The following is a 24,383-nucleotide window of genomic DNA, read 5'->3' as shown; positions in this document are numbered from 1 at the left end:
CTGCAGCAAACCAAAAACTAACAAAACAAACCAGGAGTTCTGCAAGTTAGAGACTGCTTTTGAACACAGTCACAGTCTGTGTACTGCAGTGAAGAATTTATCTGTATTTCTCTGAATAACTCCAAGCACAGCAAGGGGGTATGGCAACAAGGACTAACACCCAAAGCCTGGCAGACACGACTCACTCCTCTGTGAGGGTGGGCTGCTGGAAAGAGCTGCTGTCTCCAAGGACATCGTCTCAGCCACTAAAGATGCTTTTACCAAGGTTCTCTTTGATTTTATAGGGATGAGTGCACTGAAATATAGCGATCATTCCTGCAGCTTCACCTCTCCCTAGTGGAAAAATGACCCCCTGCATTTAAAATTATCCCCGCCATCCTGAAACCTTCACTCTCCCTGCAGGAGCCTGAGCTGCAGCCATCTAGCAAGTTGTGCACAGCAGCCAACCTGCTGATTTAATTTAATTTTTTTTTTTTAGACTGGAGATACTACAATGAAATTTGACAAGAAAATTAACTACCAAGTATCTAAAACAAGCAGCATTATTTTATTTTATACCTCAAATATTGCCAGCACATACCTAAATCGTTTTATGAAATCAGATTAATGTCTAGGAGACATTCACTCTTGTCTCAAGACTAAATGTCCCCATTCGTTTCAAATAAGCTTGGCAGGATTTCAGCTCAGAAGTTAATCTACACAAGCCAGTAAGAAAGCAAGCAATCACAGCTCATGTCTGCTTTCTGAGCCCAAGTTCCTCATACCAAAGATGGATGGTACCTTTTTCTACCTCTCAATAGATGCGTCTTAATTTACAAATAACCACACAAAGAGACCATGTAGAATTTTTTTCAGAGATTTTTAAAACAGATAGATAGATAGATAGAGATTTGCACATAAGACTTCACCCACTTTCTTTTTCCTTAATCCATCTCACGAGATGTAACGTCAGAGATGCTTTAAGGCAAACAGCTGTGGATACCTGCACACTGACAAAGTGAGCAGCCTGGCGGAGACCCAGCAATGAATCATAAAAATAAATCAAACAAAAAGCCAGGAACAGGAAACATATCACCCCAACTCTCACAAAACTCTTCCTTTCTCTAGTTACCATGAGAAGATAGTTTCTGGAATTCCCCACTTAATTCAAGTGACTTTCTGGCTCCGTCAAGTCCTATTTGGCCTCTTCCTTTCCTCCATCCTGCACCACCTCTATGAGAACCAGGGAGAGAAGTAAATCCTTCCCAGCTGGTGCTTCTGACACCAGAATTTTCTCTTTCTTCTATCTGAATTATGTTCAGATATTTTCTGATGTGCTATCCTACTGATACACCTCTCTTCTTTACAAATTGTAATCTCCTGCCCAAACCAAAAGCGGGCTCACCAATACCAAGTCACCACTGTGTCCACAGTTAGAAAACCAAGCTTTTTTGCCTCACCATCCCTCATCTAAAATCTGAATTGCCCAGATGGGCATTGCCTGATGAAAGCAGTCTGTGGGCCTGAATTGCCCTTATGGGCAATTCAGGCCCACAGACTGCTTTCATCAGGGGAAAGATATCCAACAGTCCTATTTTTTTTGTCTCAAATATTCACTCTACTTGGCCAACGTTTCATTTTGTAATGTCTTGCCTGTGAATCTGGAGGAGCCATACCTGGACAAGGCTTGGAAACACGCCGAAGGAACCACCCCTCTGACATAGAGCAGAGGGTGCTTTGTTATGGTGAAGAGGGGTTGGCAGAGGCAGAAGTGATAGAAGATCGCTCCCAGGTCCGTATAGAGGCGTTGATGGAAAGAGAGTTCTGAGTTATACAGTATTTCCAGTTGTCCATCTTCCCGACTGTAAGTCCTGTAACAAAGTACCCCAACAACAACGTTAAAACAATCAGCCCATATCTTGGGTTTCCTCAGTTCTGCACCACAATTACTCTCTCTAATGACACTGCTTTGCTTTTGTCCTTTCAATGGAACCTCTTACAGCCTTGACTTCACAGAAAGTTTTTCACTGGCCTGAAAAAAAAAAAGTGAAATTTTTTCACTGGCCTGAAAAAAATTACCTTGGACAAAATATTGTAAAGAAAATATAAAAACTCTCACGACAAAGCTGAGTTGCATATGGTTTAAGCCACGTGGCAAACATGTGAAAGGAAGCTCCCCTCAGTTTCAACAGTGTTGTGCCCCTTAACAGCCTTATTGTAGCCACAAAGGCATTATAGAAATACTTCTACTACAACTACCAAAAATCATTCTGCAGCAGTGAAACAAAGCTTCAGTCTAGGCACTGCCAGGAGACAACTTTTCATGCAATAAATAATTTCAGTAACTGCAATGAAGTGGCTTGCATTTAAAAAAAAAAACAACCAACAAAACACCACAGGAAAGCCTTAACCTTTCACAACATGCTACAGCGCCGGAAAAAGTATCAATTATTTATTAAGCATAAAATTTGAGGGAGACACTCACTTTGAATTTGTCACATTTTCCCCTAAACTCAAAAGAAGAAACAGCTTGAAGTCCAGCTTGCTCATAGTGACTATTTTTGGTTTAGATCCCATTAAGTATTTTTGTTATTATTTAGAATGGCAGGTTATAGTGCTGTTTCCCCAAACCAAGTAGCAGCTTAACAAAAAAAAAAAAAGTACATGTTGCCATCCTTGTCATTTTTACATGGATGATGGGTGATGTAACGTGATGAAGAGGAGATGATTATGCCTCAAATGAAGCAGCCGCTGGGACTCATATCCATTAAGTCCACATAGATTTCTCAGCTATGTACTTGCCCATATATCATTGTATAGAAAGGGATAGGGGAGGTATAAATCAAATTAAAATCTCTGAATCTAAGGAAATAACTGATGAAAAACCTCAAACTCTCCTACCTTTCAGAGTGTCTGTCCCATAGTCTCTTGATTGCTTTGTCTTTTAATCCCTCCAAGACAAAGAGATGAGTTGCTCCATCCAGTAAGTGAAAACCAGTAACAATATCCAACTCGGAAAGTTTCTCAACTGTGCTTTTCAGTTTTGATGCAGCAAGAGCCATTCCGATGGAGTGTGCAGGATAGCAGTCCAGCTGGAGGGCTTTAGCATTGATTTCTGTAATCTCTTCCACCAAATCATGTAATAAAGATGAATTACTGCAGTCAAAAATGTAGATTATACAACCATATGGGCAATTTGTGACTTGAGCATCAGCGCTTTCTGCTTGCATTCCCAAGGGCACAGCTATTTCCACGCTCACTTTCAAAAGTGAGTCTGACTCTAGATAATCTCCCATAGGCAGTGGGGAAGAACTACTCACTGATTCTGTCTTTTTTTTATCCTCCTCACCAAAAGCAGCTGTATCTGGAGCTGAGCAGCTACGAATGGGAGCAGTGATAGTCAAGTGCTTTTTATCCAACAATAAATCAGTTAGACTGACTTTAGCTACCCCGTGTGGGTGCCACACTTGGTTCTTTGTGGAAGAATTACAGCTTGTGGATTTGCAAGCAAGGAAGCTCACCTTGCCCACGTGCTCATCTGCTTCATCTTCCCCAAACAAACAGGGCTTTATTATGTTGTTTTCCATGTTTCTATCCCGGTCGTGAACTTCAATCTCCAAAGGTGGACCTCTAAGACACCTCTGCAATTCCCCAGGTTTCATCGTCCCCGTTAGCAGTACATTAATGTCCTTAAAGTAGACGTGAGTTCCATGGACTTGTCCATGAGTTTGATGAGGTGGAAAGTTATGAAACTTGTATTTGCAGTAGGTGGGAATACACAGTCTCTAAAGAACAGAAAAATGAGGAGAAACAGGTATTTGCAGGGTTAACCTTTTTCCTTTTTATTTTTAACCTCACAGAACAATTGGCTTTTCTAGTAAATGAAGTATTATGGATGTCCTTCATAGCACAAACTATGGTCTTCCAAGGCAGTAAAGAGGCCGTTCTACAGGCCTGAATCCCAGCTTTTGGTAATATACTGTCCCTTTCATTTGCCTGTTCTCAGCTTTCCAAGTACATTTGAAAAACTCTAATTGATTCTAGGTCATTAAGGGAGCGTGCTGGGGACTGCAAGGACTCCAAGACCCTTTTTGTTTCTCCCTATTCATTCATAGGTGTAGGATTCAAGGCCCAAAATAAAATGCCTATAGCTGTAAGTTAGGAAATTCAACAAGTAGCCAGAGATACTGTAGGGAATGGGCCGTATGATCTCCATCATTGACCATTTGTTTACAAATCTGGGGAAGCAAACAAGGGGGTTCATTCATTATTTTATATTACCATATCATTTTCACAAAAACAATATCAAATCACTAATGCTGATGCAACTGGGACCAGATCTTTCATGTACTATTCCCTTACAATTCCACTTCAGACAGGGATCAACAAAATAGCTCCTGAAATCAAAGGTCTTTGACCTTAATTTCACTTTCACATCAACAATACATAATACTCAGGAAAAAACCTCTTTTTAAAATAGCATTTCTTTAAGCCTAAAAATGCAGTCATTTGACAAGAGAATATATTTTCTAACTCACCTCTTATATTTACAAATATAAGACCAAAACTTTAAACTATATTCTCACCAATATAGAACTTTTTGTGCACAGCGTTTTTTAAGATGTGGCACATTCGCTGGTTTTTCAAGTTAAATAATATTGCCCTGACTTGTCAGCAAATTGTTTCAAACAACATAGAGCTGCAACTGAACTGAGCTTCTTCTCTGGTTTACTCAAGATCCGCTGTGCAGAAATTAAAATGGGATGATTATATATAAATTGTTGCCCTTGGAAAACACAAGGATCGCTGTTTTTCAGGGAATACATCAGTCAGATTCTCCAATTTTCTACTAATAAGGAAAGTTATCTCTAACATCATGCCCATATTGTAAGCAAAGCTCCTTGAGGGTAAGAAGGTGATTCTTTCAGCCCGAAGCAGCAGTAAATGTTACCTGCAGCACCTGGATTGGCACAGGTGTGTTTGGGAGGCAGGTAGCAGAATTAATCCTTATCACGAGCGGATTCAATTCACGTCTCTGTCTCTCAGAGAGAAGAGGTGTTTCCACAGTGAAAGTCATGTAAGCATCTAAAACTTTAGGATTGTTCTCTTCCAGATGACCAATCACCGATTTTTCACCTTTTTAAACATACAAGATTAAATACTGTTATAGAAGCAAACCCATCAAGGCACCCATATTTGATTCAATTAATTCAAATCTCCACTGAATTTGCATTAAAATGAAACAAAAGTATTGCTTTAACAGCTTCAAATATTATCTGTCCTTTACAGTAGCCCCCAAAGAGTGTCAGAACCCCAACTTGGGCTAACTGCTGAAAGTTTACTTCTTTTTGAAGCTGCAATATACAGTTTGCATAAACACAAAAATTAAAGCGGTTCAGAGACTTTTAATCATAATTAAACTTCTCGTTAAAGGCAAAGAAGCACCTTTAAACAAACTGGTCTCTCTGCAAACAGCTTTGCCACATGCATACAGTCAGCAGCCACATGACACAGCCCTATTTCTGTCTGCGTGCACAGAACAAAGGGGGGACTTAACTCACTGCACACAAAAATAGGACAACATACATTTATAATGAATGTTAATGTAGTTACAGGCAAAAAAAAAAAACCAAAACAGAAATAACCCTCTCTACTCTGACCAATATCTCACTTCCAACACATTCTAAATCAAACAGGATACAAGAACTCAGGTGTACGTGCTGGTGGAGAGCTACAATGCAGTTATTTCTGACATCCAGCCCTTCAGAGCGCAGACATCCCCCAGACCAAAACCAAATCCCTCATCTTTCTTAACCAGACAGCTTGTATCCCTAGGGAATTTCATCTTCTGGCTCTTTCTAGCCATTTTCCAGCCAGCTGACCCTGCAGAGGAGGAGCCCTGGACAGTACCTGCGAGCAGAGGCATGAGGTCCAGCTGCAGGGAAGCCACGTCAGGATTTTCCACGGGAGACTCAATGTTCCCTTTACGGCCAGAACCCCTTGTACCTGTCGATGGAAGGCAGAGTTGGACTGAGCAGGAAGGAGGAAACGTTTTGTTGCAAATTAATGCAAGAAATAATTTAAAATTTAACACAGCAGATGGCATAATTCAGCATTGTCCTTAGGAAAAGATGTCGATTAAACACTTTAACGCCAGCTTAGGCTACTATTTCAATATGCTCAAAATTCCATTGCATAGTCCACTATACACATATATATACACACACACATAGATGTATGTCTGTGTATATATATATACATATATATAAAATACATATTTATAAAATCCCTACTTCACAAGGAAGTTAAATTTGCAGCAGCAAGCATTAGAAGTTCAGGGAATTACCAAATTTAAATTTATCTTTGCCACCTTACTCTTTTTCCCTTGCATATATACATTTTGACACATATACTGTACTCTTTGTGATATGTCCTCTATTGCTTCCAGAAACCTGTATTTTATAACAGGAATATTGCCATTCCTTTCCTTCACAAGGATACCATGAAGATAAAACTCATTAATATTTGTCATTTTCTTAGATGCTGAGCAATTATTCCCAAAATTCCTTTCACCCAGATCCAGCCTTTGGCCAGAAACACACACTATTTACCATGGCTGAGTTCATACACGCTCTAGCATCCGTTGTTGCAGTTTTATTATCTCCTCCCATCTTTTATAGGGCCTTTGTCAATTGGAAGCTACAGATGAGCAAGCAAAATATCACTCAGCGGGGCTGTGGGTTTTCATTTCTTATAATGAACAAGGACAGGAAATAAAAACCGACTGTAAATCACAGATCAAAACCTGGCCTCTAGTGGAAAAAGCGATGAAAGTGATAAGAAACATCCACAGCTTGATAATTCTGCAGTTGGAAGAATTATTTTAGCTCCAACATTACTCTTTAACCCTATTACAAATTTCATCGTTGCAAATATCCATCACTTCACCCCTGGAACACTCCAAGTGGTAGGAAAGGCCCACCATCACCCCTGCTTTGCACTACTAACGCAGGGAACTGAAAACCAAGGTTTTATTAGCTTCAGAAGAAACATAGAAAGCTCATGGCAGAGCCAGGACTAAAGCATAGGTCCCAGAACTCTTTTTTTTCTTTGTTTTAGTCTTGAACTTTTTTTTTTTTTTTAAAAAAAAGATATACAGCATTTTGTGTCTCTCTTTTCAAATCCATAGTTCCATGCAGAACTCACCATTCGTGGTGGCTGTTTTGTCTGCTTCACGTGTCAGAATTTTTGCAAACATCACACTTCTGAAACCATTAAAAAGATATGAAGTTATTTAAGAATAGCAGAAAATAAACAAAAATAATAAATCCCTGCCATGCTAATGACTCCACCAAAACATGTCCTTTTAAAAAAAAAATATTTCAAGTCTAAAAGAGCTCAATTGCCAGACTATAAAGGAGATCCCAGAAGGGCATCAACAGGGTACATGGTCCTTCTCTTCCAAGTAAGAAACCAATCATAGAATCACCTAGGTTGGAAGGGACCTTAAAGATCATCTAGTCTAACCATCAACCTAACTCTGGCAAAAAAATAAATAAGAAATAAGCAATAAAAAAAAAAAACCACAACGAAAAAAACCCCACTAAGCCATATTCTTGAGGACCAGGTCAACCCGGCTTTTGAACACCTCCAGGGATGGTGCCTCAACCACTTCCCTGGGCAGCCCAGTCCAATGCTGGATAACCCTTTCCGTGAAGAACATCCAATCTAAAACCAAGTACCTGAAAAGATGCATAAAGGAAAACAATACCTTACTTACAGATTTTTCTGTCCTTCTGCTTTGCTTTTTGAGGAAAGAGAAATCTGTCTGTTCCCTTGCTGTTCACATTAGGTATACACTGTCATATAATTACAGTCAGACCAGAAATCTAGAGTTAATAGTTTTCCTCTATTATAGGAGCAACTGCTTTCTTAGGGGGAAAATGGTGCCACTGAGTTTCAGCAGTAACAAGGGTCCCAAGCTTTGTAATACCAGCCACTGCTGTAAACGGTTCCCCACAAGACATCACACATTTTATTCCCTAAAATACACAAGCTCCTTACAAATTTGACATATTATTGCTGCTGGAAAATGACTATTAATCGGAAACAACAGAAAAGGCTGTTTAACAGAGATGAATCTCACTGCATTTTAAATCTCTTGAATAAATGATCTGGTTGCCCCTGCCTTCAGATCGCGGATATAGATTGTACCTGGAGGGCAGTGGTACAAGACACACCACAGTTTTCTCTGTGAAGAATGCCTTCAGCCCTGGAGACTCCTCACAAGGGGGTGACAGAACCAGTGGTAGGATTTTATATGTGGTTCCAGGAAATACAATGTCTGTCCAGATTCTTACAGCAGTAGTCACAAAACCTGCTCGCTGTTTTGCTTAGCTCTATAGGCGTGATTTATAATAATAGCAGTTTGAAAATAAATTTATGATGTGTTGAGAGGCACAGTGTTTAAATAACAAATAACACATATATTATGGCTTCTTTTTTTATTTTTTTTAAGATTTTAATGTAACAAACATTTTATTGCTAATAACATAGACTACAACAACCCCATGTCACCTGCGAGTGTGACCTTGGGATACAAAGTACAGCTCTCCCTGACCACTGCCCCTCGAGCTCTGTAAGGATTTCTGGGGATGAATATTGTCTCCAGATTATCATATTCAATCTACAGCGTTTTCTCTCAGTTTTATTACTACATGCAACATCTTCCCTTTATCCTTGGCGTTAAATCTTTCAAACATCCTTTCTTCTTCCTCCTCCTCCTCCCAGGAGTTTTAATCTCAGAGGTCTAAGTCCCTCAGCTGCTTCACAAACATCATTTGAATTCAGACAGGCGTCCATGCAGTCAGCAATGAATCACGGCTGTGGCTGTGAAGCTTGAAGCAGTGTATATTTATGGCACTAAAAATAATAATTCATTACGCAGATTAAGCCAAGCATTTCCCAAATAACTCTACCTATCCTCAGAGACAGCTCAAAAAAGATCACAGTAACAGCTGGGAGCGGGGAGAGAGAAGGTTGGTCGCGTGGTTTTGCAGCACTAAAAGTGATCAACATTAAGCATACAGCTTTCTGAGATTTTGGTATTCCTATAAAAACATGCAGTCAAAATAGTTAATATATGGTTAGCGAAGTAGTGAATGACAGACTGCCAAAATAGTGAATGACAGACTGCCAAAATAATTGCTTGGGGAACAAAAAATCTAAATAAAAAAAAAAATTGTACATGTGGTTTTATAAGTAAACCATCATCCTATGAAAAAAACCAGACGTGCTAAAACTATAACCAACAAGGCTGTTCCATTTGCCTCAATAAAAAAAGAAAAATCCCTGCAAAGAATCAGAGACCCCAGAGACCATCACTATAGATAGCAACCTCCAGGTGCTGGGGACAGATGAAGGAAACTGCAGTGTGGAGTTCAGGGAGGTAACATGGAATTTCCTGGTGGGTTTGTTGGGAAGCCCCCCAGTGCAGACTGCAAAGGCACAGAGGGTATCAGGTCACACTTACTGCAGTGTTACGGATTCTTCTGGAACCAATTTGAGAGAAGAAATGCAGCATACAATTATTGTGACTATCATACTTCCTGGCTGTAGGCTTCTGACATCAAATGAGGGAAGAAGGAAGCTGATTCTTTGGGAAAAAAACATTCTTTTCCAGGTGCACAAAAGAGCAGCAAAACTTTTGCCAATAATCAAATTGGTAAAATATAACTTCCTGAATCTCAGATTTACTTTTAGAATAAACAGGTAGGCTGCCTGTCAGGTAACTCGCTCGTCCCCCACAAGGAACAACCATTCCAATAACAATAGCTCTTTGAACATGAAGTTAGAAAAACCATCCCCAGACCCACAACAGAAGTGAGAATGTTCAGGTACATGGAAGAGCAGTAGGGATGTACAACAACCATTCCAATAACAATAGCTCTTTGAAGACCAAGTTAGAAAAACCATCCCCACACCCACAATAGAAGTGAAAATGTACGTACAGATACAGCATTAATTCATTTTATCCTGTCGGAGCTTCACTTTGAAGAGGTAGGATTTTCCCAGAAGAACTAATACCCTGATAAATATTCTCGCACAGCTCTTGTGTCATTAGACTGTAACACCTCTAAATAAGTTTCCAGTAATGATTTTGGTGGTTTTTTTTTTTTTTTGAAAACTATTACAATATTTCTACCTAAAAAGGATTTCTGTTCCAACTAATCTGTAGCAAAAGTTATGCTTGCATGAAGACTAAACACATGCTCCTAATTTTGCAAAATACTGATCTCATTTGTTCCTGTTTCACCAGAATTTTGTTCCTGGCATGACAGATAATATGAACACATGCAAGGGAACAGCAGCAGCATAAGGAGCCACACTTTTAGACTTAAATTGAACAAATATCTTTCAAATATCCTTATACTTCAGCAATAAAGATGCTTCTGAAATGCAGAGCAAGTCCAAAGTAAGGTTCTTTGGAGTTCTACACTAAGTAGTCCCAACCTGGACAGCCATCCTTGAGCAGAAAGGACACGCTCACAGGACACAGAGCAGCAACAATTCCCATTCTGAGTGAAACGAGGTTTCACCACTGCTATTTTTGGAGTTAAAACCCTACTTAGTTTCAACACCACCAAATCACATTTGCATCGAGTATCTCCTCCCATAAGCCCTTAACAAATAAAATTCCATTCTGGAGGCTGTTTTTTCCACTTCTGTTATCAGAAACAGATATATAAGATAGAGCAGCCCAACTGATTCGAGCCGTTACAAAGTCTCACTGGGCCACATTTTATTTTGCCATGCAATCACATGATACTTACTCTCATATTAAAAAATACAATGCAGAAGGAAATAGCTCAATCAGCAAAGGCTGTACTACTGATTAAAAATCAAGATTCTCTCAAATGTTACAAAACAGCACTTTGGTTGAAGAAGCACCAGGACAGGCTGAGAGAGTCGGGGTTGTTCAGTCTGGAGAAGGGAATCTCCAAGGAGACCTTATCATGGCCCTCCAGTACCTGAAGGGGCTACAGGAGGGATGGGGAGGGACTCTGGATCAGGGAGGGGAGCCATAGGATGAGGGGGAACAGTTTTAAACAGATAGAGGTTGAGCTTTAGACTAGATATTAGAAAGAAATTCTTTGGTGTGAGGGTGGTGAGAGCCTGGCCCAGGTTGCCCAGAGAAGCTGTGGCTGCCCCATCCCAGGAGGGGTTCAAGGCCAGGTTGGAGGGGGCTTGGAGCAACCTGCTCTGGTGGGAGGTGTCCCTGCCCAGGGCAGGGGGGTGGAACTAGATGGTCTTTAAGGTCCCTTCCAACTCTAATCATTCTATAATTCTATGAAGCATCTGGTCTGTAGCAGCTCTGAAGAATGCAGGCTAGGAACCTAAAGCAAGGTGCCTGCACTTCCCAAACACTGGGAGAATGTTTTTTTTTAAAAGATGGTATTGCACTTAAATGAAAACTATCTGATATAAACTGAAGATTTTGCTGCCATGTGCAATTCAGTGTTCTTGCTGATTTTCTTCATCTCTACAAACATGTGTTCTCTTTCTGCCACACAAACCCCTCCCAGGGAACGGCAGGATCCCCTGACGGATGCACTCACCAGCAACAGTAGTGTTCTTGCTTCATGCAAAACACTCAGAAACATCCATCTGGAAAGCTGAGCTCATGAATTTGTGCTGAAGGCATTAAGAGGCCTTTCATTGACTTCATTATCTTTTGAGCAGAGTAACAATCTGACTAAGTCACAAGAAATTCTTAAACTTGCTTAGCAGCATAAAAAGAGAAAGCACATCACAGAGTACAGGAGTGCATTTGTTAACGCGCTATCACCGATTAATTTTTTAGAAACAAAATGGTAACTTTAAGAAAGCAATTTAAGAGTTTATATTTTTTAGATGACATTCTGGATGATGTATTTGAGATAGAGCCTATTCAGGATTAATTTCTATTTCAAGTGCAAAGATTTCCATTATGAATAATACCCAAGAAAATATGTATTTTTTAATGTTTCTCAACTCTTGAACCCTCTAACCTTTTCTACAATGTTACATGCTGATTTTTAGCAATTTACCACTGAAAACTGTGAAAACAAACGACTTATTAAACCAAATGAGTGAGTAACTTCCTAAAACTAGAGCAGAACAAATAAGGAACTATGATACTACAGCAGTGTCAATTAAGGATTACCTTAATTGCTTTAGAAGGTTACCTGATGGTAATGTGACCCCAAATTCCTAGTTACAGAGCTGATTCACTGAGGTCCCAGGGCAGCTGTTATTGCTGACACTACCTTCAATATTCCAAAGAATAAGGTGCCCTGGACACCACCCCTCACTTCTGCCACCACCTCACACTTGCCAAATACACCACAAGAAGCTTGATGTATCTCAGGGGATCTTAATGCTTTTGTTCCTCTCCTACAATCAGTAGGCAGGGGTGCAAAAAGCAGTAGTTAACCCCTTCTGAAACCACAGTATAATCAGAAAACGTTAAAAAACCCCCACAGATACTGAAAAAGAATTACATATCTTCAACTATATTTTTAACACATGAATATTTCCCAACAGAAGTGCAACGTTCTTACCTCACTGCACGCAAGTCAGCTGGTCTTGATGGATGTGGCGAAGCACAGTCAGATGTTGCTCGTCCATTCAGATCAGGTTCTTCTGCTGAAATAAAACAGGTTTTACATTTGTTATTAAGTATTTCTATGTTTTGATAACTCCCGTAAGACTAAGAAAATGCATCTGTAAAGCTCTAGGAAAACATGATGGGAAGTCTTATGCAATCCTGATCCATTTAATTTTTGTCTCTGTGTCAAGGATGAGTTTGAATAAGCCTAAAATACATAAAATACAATCCGCTTTGAGATACTTTGAGAGATCATTCAGAGAAACTGAAATATTACGAAGTCATACTTTATTTCCTAGAAAAATAAGTTCTGTGGTAATTACCATGCTGCAATTTAAAACAAAACTAGGAATTTAGAAGTCATAAAAATGAGGTGAGAATACCCAAATAACATTTTGTTAGTGCTGAATGTCTGTACTGAAGTAGATACTGATGGCAATCTTAATGCATGAAAGACTGCATAGATGAGAATACATTAGTTTTCCTTATTTATTTTAATAAACTGTTCCAATTGCTACTCTAGTGACTACTTATCAAAAAAAGGTAATGTTAATAGTGTCCAGATCCCTTACACAATATGTACGAACATCCAGACATTTTTTCAATGTTTTATATATACCAGAAGTATGGTACATTACACCTGTCTTTAAATGTCATTTAATTACAGAACAACACTCCACAGTCACAAATTTCAGTATTAATTACTGAACACTTAGCCTCACAATGTCTCAGCCTTAATTACAGTGAGATGTAGGTCTTAATTACAGTGAGATTAGAGCAAATCAACGTTGTATGAATGGCAGGTAGAATTTGCACTTGAATAGCTGAGCATGTTCCACACAATAAAGAACAAAACTTGCCATTATCTGGAAGTGGGCAAAGCTGAAGCGAGGCAATAGTAGGTGTTCACCGGGCTATAAGCAGGATATTGGGAGACTGCAACTACTTACCTGTTTCACAGAGCACAAGTACTTGTACACAACTTGTAACAGTGCACAGAGTTTTTCAAAGTCAATGCAAAGAAATATAAAGAGCCCTTCAGGACTTTCCTTTCTTCCTTAACACAGAACGGGTTAGCACGTAGGCAAAACATTGGCATTTTTCCACTCATCTGAACCAGAAGCTCTGTTCTTGTCCTTTATCTCCTTGAACACACTTTCTACCTCTACAGACTTCAGTATTGGGCCCATCACTAGATGGCACTACCACCAAAATACAGATGCATTCCGCCAGCCTAATTACACCAGAAATTCATCTCCTCCTCCTCCTCCGATGGTACAGATGCATTCCGCCAGCCTAATTACACCAGGAATTCATCTCCTCCTCCTCCTCCTCCGATGGTGCATGTCATTAATCATTAGAAAAAAATGAAAAACATGTAAAAAGATACCCAACCAAAGCTGGTGACACAGTGCTCCTCAACACAGTGTAACCAGCCACGCACCACACGCTGATATAGGAGGAAATCACATTATCTCCTGACTTCCCAGTACCTTACTGCAGTAACAAGGGTTCCCTTTGCATAATTCTATCTAAATACTTGGCAAGTCCATTTTTGTTTGTGTACTTAACAAAATCACAGACATAACACAGAGGGAGGGCCTAGCTCTTAGGTTTGTTTTCACCATAAAAATCTAAAATTAAGGAAAAAACAAACAAAAAGAAACAAACAAGCAAACTTCCTATGAAAACAACTAGTTAAATTGCAAGGCCAACTGCCTAAAAGCAGAAATTTCCAAAATAAAAGGTCTACGCTGCTTGAATTCAGCCCTTTGGTACATATATGCAACCGAGCCCCCAGATGGTGATTAACCACATTTTTCCATGGTGCTCTGGTCATTGTGTTGCTCAGTGAAAGAGCATTTCAAAAGTTAGCTTTTTTCTTACCGCACAATGCAGCAAGGCCAGGGTTTGGTGTTATTTGTGGCAGTTTTGCAGCAGGTTGTCAACAGCCACAAGGCAAGGCCAGATTACAAAAGTGCATGCAGCTGAGATCCCACTGGTGTCCGGATGCCAGATATTGGCCACCAGCAGTGAAAGAGCAAGAATCTGGAAACTTGTGGTTCTAGATGTTGATTCAATCACTGAGAAACATGAAGCAGCAGAAAACGCCGATGCTTTTTAATATAATACATATTATAATTAATATATAAATATTATTAATACCTACATATTATATTATATAAATATATAAATATTATTAATTAATAATTAATAATAAAATGCCCTTGAAAACTTTCTGTAAGCCAGCTAAATCTCTTTTCTGTCCCAATTCTATTCTAAAGCCATTAAAAACTCATTCTAACTATGATGCCCTCAGTCTTCCTGCAATGCCTTGTTCCCTCAGCAGATTCCTCAGTCCTGTTCCTGCTCACCCATTCTCCAGGTGACACTGCACTGCCTGTCCCCCTTCACCCCTAAGCCCCTTCCAGTTTCCATATCCTTATACCTGCAAATGGAAGGGCTGAGGACTCCTCCTGTGCCTTGGATTCCTTTGCTGCTTTGAGTTTGGTACGGCTGGGTGCTGGCTGACTCTCTTCAAACAATTTTCTTTGCAGTAGCACTGTGTGTTTTACCCCATCTATCAGGAAAAAGAAAATAAAATAAATTCCCTGGTTTAGACTTCAATGCTTAGTCTGGTTGGACCATTCCAATTTGGAGCAATGATTTTTCCACAGCACCTCTTCCCCTTTTCCCACTATCTATCATCTCCTCCTTAGTGGTCTGGTATTTACTAAGGACATGTCAGTAAGAGCCCAAACAAAGTGCCTCTCCTCTAATTAAATAAACTCAACTAATAAAAATTAACTATAAATTATAAAATAGCTGTCTTTGAAACCACTGACCTTCAAGCTAGTGTGGCTAAAATTTAGGGATAGATTCAAGTTATGGGGTTGTGGGAGACAACAAGGGGGAGCAGATGAAATGGAAAGAAGCTCAGCATAACAACGAGGCTGTGCAAGTCTTTCTGCTTCTCAGGACCACAAAAAGAAACATCGATCTTTGAAAAATGAGTCTGTTACTACCATTAGTACCCCACAGTCTCAAATAACTCACTAGTTTTCAAAGGTTCACATTATAGGCCTAATTATATTTTCCTGCCATCAAAATTTTCAGAGACTGACTCATGTATTCAATAAAACACCAACAAATAGGGATTATTTTAGTGGGAGTGACATATGAATGTCAAATAATCTCAACAATAACTTTCCAATAGGTACAGTCACAATTCCAAGGCAAGTTTTATAACATGCCTGTTTGCATTAGACTTACCAACAGCCTCTTCATCCCCTTCTAGTGAAGAAATAACATTTGGTTTCCTAAGCTTTGTTTTTGAGGAAGCTTTGCCCTTGGTATCCCAGATTTGCAAAAATATTTTGTGATCTCTCAGTTTTATCAGATATTCATTAGTGACATCGATATCAACACTATGGCTCCAGGATATCCACATCTTGTCATTTTCAACCCAGGGTGTAATAGCCTATTAAAAGAAAAGATGAAAACCTTTACAGGAGCTGACAAGTCCTGAAGAACTCCTATCACATGCTGACTAATTCTCCAAGCACCTTAGAAATCTTTTTCTCCTCAACAAAGATCAGAGGCATAAATTTCATTTCTTTCTTTGTTGTTAATAAAACAGATAGTTTCCTTCAACTTATTATATTATTATGTTGGCTCTTGAGAGATAAAAGCTATAATCCCGACTAAACTGATAATCTAGAGGAAAATAGAATTAAAATACTCTGAAATCCACCGGCCTCTTACAAGCAGAGTCAAGTTCTGTCCTTGATATTTGTTCTCTATCTGTGTGTGCAGATAAAGCCGAAGCAGCTGTTAAATCACCATGCAACTACATCACTCCATATTTGAAAACATTCTCCCACCTTCTGTATACGACATTTTGGATTACTTTTTTTTTATTATATCTTTTACCTTGGTATCAGATTCTGTAAATAGCTTTGCAACTGCCCCAGACACCACCAAATCCAGTTTTCTGGGTTCGAGGTCATCCGGCAGAAGGAAGCACTCCGTGCGATAGCGACATTGCTTTCGTGGAGCAGCTCCTGATTCATCAGCTTGACCTGTCTTCCCTTGCTCATCAGGGGGACTGGATTTCTTCCGCTCTTGTCCTAGAGAGAATATTAGAATTATTTGGAAGTGTTAAACGTTGTCAAAGGTGATACTTTCAGGGGGAATCAATGCTCTCTGCAATCACCAAATGTGACAGGCGTCCCAGTGTGACAACAGAAAAATGACTCAACACGGGTGACTGCTGAACATGAAACACTCATCCCAGCGTCCAACTCTGCAGTTCTGACCCAGGTTTAACTATCGTAATGGTCCATAAAGTTCCAGGAACTTCCCTTTGTCCTCTGTTCCTGCAGCATAAGGTCCAGTGATGGCAATTCCCAAGGCATGTGTGTCCTATTACCCAGATGACTCCCCCCCGCAGAGTTCTGCTCTGCTCCAGGGAAGGCTGAAGGTACCTGCTCCTGCCAGACCCAGAAGAATCACACCTCCTCCCTTGATCAGCTGCCACCTTCTCCTAAAATTAAAATACCACCCTTAAACTACACAAAATCATAATTAGCCATGCTGAGTATACACACCAAAATCCACCTTTGTTTTCATCATTAGGCAAGGACTGATTAATAGGCCCCAGTTAAGATCATCAAGTTGAATAGCTGTTACTGCCGAGGAGTCAGCAGCAGGAAAGTGTTTTCAGTCACTAGTGACAATCACCCAATGATAAACAGTGTCCCACTGCCACTTTCCTGAGCAATCTACCCAGGAAAATTCAAATTAACACCTTTTCTGACACGATCTCCTTAAACCATTCAGGGCTCTGCCACACAAATTGACAAAGTAATAAAAGAAGGGTTCTTAGGAAAAGCTGTGTTAGGTACTTGCCTGTAGGCAGGGCAGGGACAGCTAGTGACACTGTGAAGGTGCAGGTGACAGTGTGGGAGCCATCCGGTTCCTCAGACAGGGGCAGCCTGTTGCTCTCCCCCTCTGGGGTCTGATGTTCACCACCCCCAGCCACCTCTGGGGTTTCAGTTTCAAAAGTGCTTTCCAGGGAGATCCTATTCAAGTCTGTATTCTCTTCTTTATCATCTTCCTCCACCTCCTCTTCTTCCACAGCATTTGAATTCTTATGCTTTTGCTTTGCCATCTTGATGTACAGTTGGACTCGAAGGCTACGGAACAAGACAAACAGCTTTATTTTAGTGCTGAAATAAAAATCCCTATTATAACCAAAGTGGGGTAGCAGGAGAAGGTCCAAATTTTCCCATTGCAAAAATGCTTTCAAAACATGTAATATATATACCCCAAGGGATTAAATTTCGGGCGCAGGGACAAGCCACACCGAAGTCCCCAAGTGACAAGGCCGGGTAAGACACGTCAGTGCATTCAGCAAACAGCAACACAACACCCAAACCGCCGGGAAGGGGAGATGTCACCTGAGGCTGTAAAACTGTCCTTTCTCGAACTGCAGAGGGAGGCTGAGTGTCGGAAGGAGTTTATTCCTAGGAAGCAGGGGGAGCCCCTGCGGCTGAGCGCCGGGGGAGCCCAGCGACACGGGCCAGCCCCTGTGTGCCTGTTTGGGCCCAGTGGCCACCAACGGTCGCTGGGGGCTTGGCTACCAACCTGGCAACCGGACACCGGCCACTCCCGAGCCACCAAAGCCACCTTAAACCTGGCTCCGTCACCAGGAGTGAGCCTGCCCTGGGCCGCTGGTCGCACTGGTGGCCACCGCAGCAGCGAGCTAGCCACCACAGCGTTCCTCCTACCAGGGAGGTGGTTTTTTATGAAGCTGTGCTAAAGTGGAATAAGCCAAAGCGCACAGGGATGTTCCCAAAGCTCCCACTTCAGTAGTTTGTCCAAGAAACTTCAGTGACAGCATCTCACCACATCTGCAAATCTCAGTGCCGGCTCTTCAAACAGCATAGGCTTTCCTTGCCGACGTGCCTACACCTTCCTTTCATTTTTAAATTATTTTCTCCAAATTCTTTGCTGTGAGGGTGGTGAGAGCCCGGCCCAGGTTGCCCCGAGAAGCTGTGGCTGCCCCATCCCTGGAGGGGTTCAAGGCCAGGTTGGAGGGGGCTTGGAGCAACCTCGGCTGGTGGGAGGTGTCCCTGCTTTTTTTTCACTGCACATATTTGTCTTTCTTGCCCTGAACACGGATGATATTCATGGTAGAGTGGGCAAAGAAATGAGACAAGGATTGTCTACAACTGGTAGTATGTAATTAATTATGCACACGGCTACCAAATCAAGAAAATGTCTCAGCATGTTCACTTGTCAGTAATTTGAAGAACACGACCATCCAAATGCCTCAGCAGAAATAAGAATAAACCAGACAGAAAGAGAGATATGTTTTTCAGAGAGAGTCTCACAGGATTACCTACACACCAAACCCCTCGTGTGAAATCAGGCACATTAGTTATTCTTCACCAACTCCCATTGCAGACACTCAGATTGCCTAAACGATAACGAACATTCCACATAGGCACAACTTACAGACCAAGCTCCCTCTTCCTTAGCAGCAAAACCATTACAGGATTAATTCACCAATTATATACCAAATAATACTTAAATATTTCATCTTCTTGCACAAACCACATCCTGTTTTTCATGTGAACAGCTCAGCATTTAATCCACTTTAGTCATTTAGTTTGACAATATTTCACGCCAGGGGGGTGAAAAAGGGTGGAGTGATTAATTTCACAGATTTTGGTTCTCTCTGTTTTCCCACATGATTGTGTCTCACAACCCATCATTAGGAACTCGGGCTGACATCTCAATTGTCTGAGAAAAAGCAGTTGGGTGGAAATTAAAATGCCAATGGAATAAAACATGATTGTCATGAAACACTTTCCTGAGAGGTAAAGGCTTCACCATTTCAGGGAGTATCCCATGACCAAAAGAACACACGGATTCCTGGCACGCCGTTCCCATATCTGCCACTGCCTTCAGGGAGTATCCCATGACCAAAAGAACACATGGATTCCTGTATCTGCTGCTGCCCTCATGAGTGGGGTTTGGTAAATCAGACAGACCCAGTGACAGCACCTGCATGTTTCATGCAAAACTGAAAAGCACATAAAGCCCAGAAGGACCTAAATCTTCAAATAATTCAACAGTTTGGTGCTTCTTTCACACCTACCTTGGTCAGGATGCAAATCCTAGATGCCAGTCTTCCTCTTTGGCCCTCAGCTCTAAAGTGCTGTAGATACACCAGGTGGGTACCTATCAGACTGGGCTACATCCAAACTGGATTTCAGGTTCTAGATGTCACAGGAATGGACAGACAGGCACAAAATGGGTCTCAACACCAAGGCAGAAGCTTCCATCACCCTCCTCGTATCTGCTCCTTACAGTCACTCCGTTCCCTCACCTGTACACACAGACTCAGTCAGCTCTGGTATTTACAAATATTCAGAAGAAAAAGTGCTGTAAAAAGGCTAACTCTAAGTAATATGTGTTTATCTTGAGAATCTACAGTCTCATTTATGGCAGAAACTACGACTCAGTCAGCTCTGGTATTTACAAATATTGAGAAGAAAAAGTGCTGTAAAAGGCCAACTCTAAGTAATACGTGTCTCATACAGTCTCATTTACGGCAGAAACTATGATGGAATCCATATTTTAGAAGGAAAATAGTTTTCTGAAGTAATTTAGATACATACTCTTAACAGGAGTCAAGACTTTGTAGCAGAGACTGAGATCACTTGTGTCCCCCCAGCCTGCGCAGGACCTGCTGGCAAAGGGGTCAGCTGGAGCCACCAGGAGTCACAGCGACCAGGGCTCAACGAGCCAAATGCTGGTCTCACTTACATTATGCTTAATTTCCAATTTTCCCCATCCATCTACTCTAAAATTTGCTCATAAAAAAGAAACATGTACCCCATGAGCACCACTAAATAACAGTTGAAGGCAGTAAAGTTCTCTTTTCTAATTACTGTAGAGGATCCTTTAAACTGTTCCAGATGCTGAACAGCTACGAAATGTCAAACACAACACCTGGTTATTCACAGCCACAGCTGGTTCCTCTGCGGACCAAGTAACACATCGTTTCTTCCCTTGAAATAGTTTACACCCTGAGAAAGACCACAATGTAATTAGTAATATTGCTAATATCACTCAGGATAAAAATCAAGTTGCAGTTAGGCAAGGTTTTTGGTTAACCCCAGGGGTTTCCCCTCAGGGAAGAGGGGCTCCAGGCACCAGTTCTCGTCCGTTTGTAACTGGGATGTTTTTGTCCCGTCTGTGTGAGCATTAAATGTGAGCTGCAGCGGGGGCAGAACTACATGACAGATTGGGATGTTTAATCACAGTTTTCCTTCTTTGTCTCACTGTGTACACAGAGCTGTCCCAATGCGCCGGACCCAGCAAACAAAAAGACAACGCCCAACATTTTTGGAGTTGCAAGTAAACTCCAGAACACGCCAAGAACAACGCCGCGCCGCTAATATTATTTTAACTCATCTCTGAGGCTCCTTATGAAAGCAACTGCTTCAGAAACAACAATTTTAGAAGTATCGATAACATCAGAGTGTGACTTGGAAAGGGTTTGGAAAACACATTTTAGGTATTTAGCACCACATTTTCACTTTTCTCCTTGGTAGTAGAAGGTCTGGAAGGAATGAAATGTATTTTTTTTTTACTGTGATGAAGTGATCTTTCGGCAAGATGGGAGTTTTCCACAGCCCTGCAGCACTGGCTGGCTCTGTGTGCTGAACGACAACCCACCACACAAATGAGACTGGAGTGTGCTACCAGAACTGGGAACAACTTAGTACAAAGTCCTTCAATACTTAAGAAAACGTTGCCTGAGGAGGTTTAGAGAATGAGTCAGGGAACAGGCAAACCTTGTCTGCGTCAGGAGTGAAGTCTTAGTCTCGCAACAGTTGGGAGCAAATAGAAGAGTGACTGTAATTACATGGTGACAGTAATTTTTGATTCCTCCAATACCCAAAGTGCTGCACTGGAGAAAGGGTTAAGTGTGGAGCAATTAATGGACTGGTTTTGAAGAAAAGCAGGCTGCAAATGGAGAGGTTACATCCACCAAACCCAACCCCCTCGTCACAGGGAGGCTACAGGGACATTAAGGTTTCTCTGGTCCAACTGTTTTCACAGTTGTCTGGTGTTTAAAAGTACAGGGTCAGGTCGTTGTTTTTTTAAGGAAACATGATGCAAACCCCAAGTGCCCAGCAGCCAGAGCTTCTCCTGAAAAAGCAAAGAACACACAACGACCAAAGGTTTGGGGGGGTTTCCTAGTATCAGCTATCTGCTTTCTTTTAGAGGTGAAACTTTGGTGAACGTGAACTGACACCGTTCTGCCACGCTCACTTCCCTGTTCCAGTCACAGCACAGAAAGCCCAAGATTTGCCAGGTCATTTGTGTCCCTCACTCCTGCAAACCAGAAGCCCAGCAGATGGGCACCGAGGAGTTCAGCTGAGGCCCAAATGCTCCCCAGCACAGTTAACAATCCCTCTCTTCCACCCAGAGACACCCCCAAGAAACTGTAGGTGCTGAAGTAAAATTTACACTGACACGTTTATAGCCTGGGAAAGACTCTGGCAGCCTTTAAATCAATTACTTCCACTTGATAAACATTTTTACAATTGAAACCAGCCAGAGCAAAACCCAGGTTTGATTGTTGCATTGGCCAACTCCAGGGCTGTGAGGCTTTGGTTGGTGTTTGGGGTCCGTCGGTTTGGTCGAGGAGTTCAGCTGAGGCCCAAACGCTCCCCAGCACAGTTAACAATCCCTCTCTTCCACCCAGAGACACCCCCAAGAAACTGTAGGTGCTGAAGTAAAATTTACACTGACACGTTTATAGCCTGGGAAAGACTCTGGCAGCCTTTAAATCAATTACTTCCACTTGATAAACATTTTTACAATTGAAACCAGCCAGAGCAAAACCCAGGTTTGATTGTTGCATTGGCCAACTCCAGGGCCATGATGCTTTGGTTGGTGTTTGGGGTCAGTCGGTTTGGTGTGGGTGGGTAACAGATGGGGATTTCCATAGGATCTGCTAAAAACACTCCAGGTTTATGGTTTTGTCTTTCCTGTGTCTCTCTGCTGCTGCATTACAGAGACATTTTGACCCCAAGTCAAGTTCTTGTATTAGCAGCATTATCAGACTAAGCAAAGCTGAAGTTTTATAGGTATACGTGGCAATGGGAGTGAATAAGGAATATATATGCATATGTTAAACATGGGAAAAAACCCGTCAGTTCATCCAGTCACTCCTCAAGTCAATCAAAAACGTTACAGGTTCTACATCTCTTCCTATGAGGAAAATGGTAGAAACTTTCTTCAAGGTACAAGAATATCTCAAAACAACTCAAACAAACAAAAGAAACATCAAAACCAAACCCAAACCAAACAGAAGTAAATCCATGAGCTGGACAGGAGATTCCTACTGACCACACAATGACAAAACAGGCTACTATTTTGGATAATAAATAAACAGCAGGTCACTGGTGGATAAAACTCAGCCCTTAAGAATAGGAAGGCTAATCCTGTGGAGCACTGAGTATCTTTAGGAAACCTGGATCTCCAAAAGAACATCTTCAGCAAAACAGCTTTTTATGTTACCAGCCTACCGTAAAAATAATCAGAAATATGACTTTTAGTAAAGAGGAAGGTCAACAGCCTTCTAAAGGATGCGTTTTCTTGATGATGCACATCATGCAGAAGTCAGTTGACAGTCCCATTCAACTGTAGGAAGCGTTAGCAGCATCCGGGCCATGAGCACACCAGCACACCTTCCCTGCCCTGAACATCCTCAGGTGGACCTCCACCCACACCCCCTGCCCACGAGCACCACCGGCACCCAGCGCTGACCCCCTGTCCTTCCCTGAGCAATGTATAGGTGTGACTATCTCTGGTCCCTGCCCTCTCTACTGGATGGACCTGCACGGTAGCCTTTCCACCAGCCCCAACCCTACCTGCTGCTGCTCAACGGGACTTCTTGGATGGAGCCCAGACCTGGTTCATTCACCACCTTTCCTTGTCCGGGGCTGTTAATGGAGTCTGTTATCACCACCCCAACTTTGCCTCCCTGTCCAGACCTCGGGCACAGCTGGTGCCACACTCACCGCTGGCGTGTGGTGTGTCCCTGCCGATGGGGCAGCCCCACTCCTGCTGCTCCCCGACTGTAGCTGCACTCAACAAACAGCGGTTGGACACTGCACACAGGCTCCCTCCGAAATCGGTGGGCTGCTCCTGCAGGAAAGGCAGCCAGGGCTCACAGGGAAGGTTTTCCAGCACGCTCGAGGGGCACAGGTTGAGGGTGGGCGCTCCTTTTGAGTCACGTCTAATTTTCAGAGAGATCTTACTCCATAACCAAGAACTGACAAAAAAAATCCCTGCTTTGGAAAGCTCAGCTATCTGAACCAGTTTAAACTTTATTCATCTCTATCACAAACAACAGCTTAACAAAGGCATGCCGTGCCGTAAAGACACCACATCTACTGAGGTGAAAAAAAACCAAGGGAACAGAAAGATGACAAACTTTTAAGCAGATTAGTTTAATGAGTTTAATGAGACCATTTCCTTGCTCGCAGGCGGTACTTGTCAAACCGCGTTGTGCGACAGCATCGCTTCGCTGGCCTCGGAAAGGGAAAGAGGGAGGAGATGAGCTGAGAAGTCCGAAGCAAACTTTGAGCTTGGTTTTCCTGACAAAGGCGGGGAGCGGGGCGGCACCTGCCCGCTTTGCCCCGACAAACCCCGCAGGGCCCCG

The 24,383-nt window shown here is 41.8% G+C and overlaps 2 protein-coding genes across 2 annotated transcripts in view; one reads left to right on the top strand and one right to left on the bottom strand.

Annotated features, from left to right (window-relative positions):
• Nucleotides 1-3,295: 3,295 nt before the first annotated feature.
• On the bottom strand, nucleotides 3,296-17,801 carry LOC106899508 (uncharacterized protein KIAA1257-like). Its single transcript, XM_014961377.1, has 10 exons — nucleotides 17,540-17,801; nucleotides 16,562-16,758; nucleotides 15,902-16,109; nucleotides 15,078-15,209; nucleotides 12,582-12,666; nucleotides 7,186-7,244; nucleotides 5,890-5,985; nucleotides 4,931-5,115; nucleotides 3,470-3,764; nucleotides 3,296-3,357 (listed from the first exon to the last, which is right to left on the bottom strand). The coding sequence occupies exons 1-10, from the start codon at nucleotides 17,799-17,801 to the stop codon at nucleotides 3,296-3,298; spliced, it is 1,581 nt and encodes a 526-aa protein (XP_014816863.1).
• Nucleotides 17,802-24,086: 6,285 nt separating this feature from the next.
• Nucleotides 24,087-24,383, top strand: part of LOC106899507 (EF-hand and coiled-coil domain-containing protein 1-like) — a 3,267-nt gene continuing 2,970 nt past the window's right edge. Inside the window, exon 1 of the mRNA XM_014961376.1 lies at nucleotides 24,087-24,119. Within this exon, the coding sequence (XP_014816862.1) occupies nucleotides 24,087-24,119 (33 nt within the window). The remainder of the gene's footprint in view (nucleotides 24,120-24,383) is intronic.

The sequence above is a fragment of the Calidris pugnax genome, unplaced genomic scaffold, assembly GCF_001431845.1.
Source record: "Calidris pugnax isolate Ruff unplaced genomic scaffold, ASM143184v1 scaffold615, whole genome shotgun sequence".
Lineage (NCBI taxonomy): Eukaryota > Metazoa > Chordata > Aves > Charadriiformes > Scolopacidae > Calidris > Calidris pugnax.
The sequence above is the reverse complement of the archived record's forward strand: the minus strand, read 5'-3'. Positions and strand labels throughout refer to the sequence as shown.

Excerpts from the sequence above, each read along its gene's own strand:
- LOC106899508 (XM_014961377.1), bottom strand. The coding sequence starts at position 17,801 with ATGGCAAAGCAAAAGCATAAGAATTCAAATGCTGTGGAAGAAGAGGAG. Across the intron at positions 12,667-15,077 it reads CTCAGCCCTTCCATTTGCAG|CAGAAGAACCTGATCTGAAT; the intron begins GTATAAGGATAT and ends GTTTTATTTCAG. Across the intron at positions 7,245-12,581 it reads GCTGACTTGCGTGCAGTGAG|AAGTGTGATGTTTGCAAAAA; the intron begins GTAAGAACGTTG and ends TAATGGTTTCAG.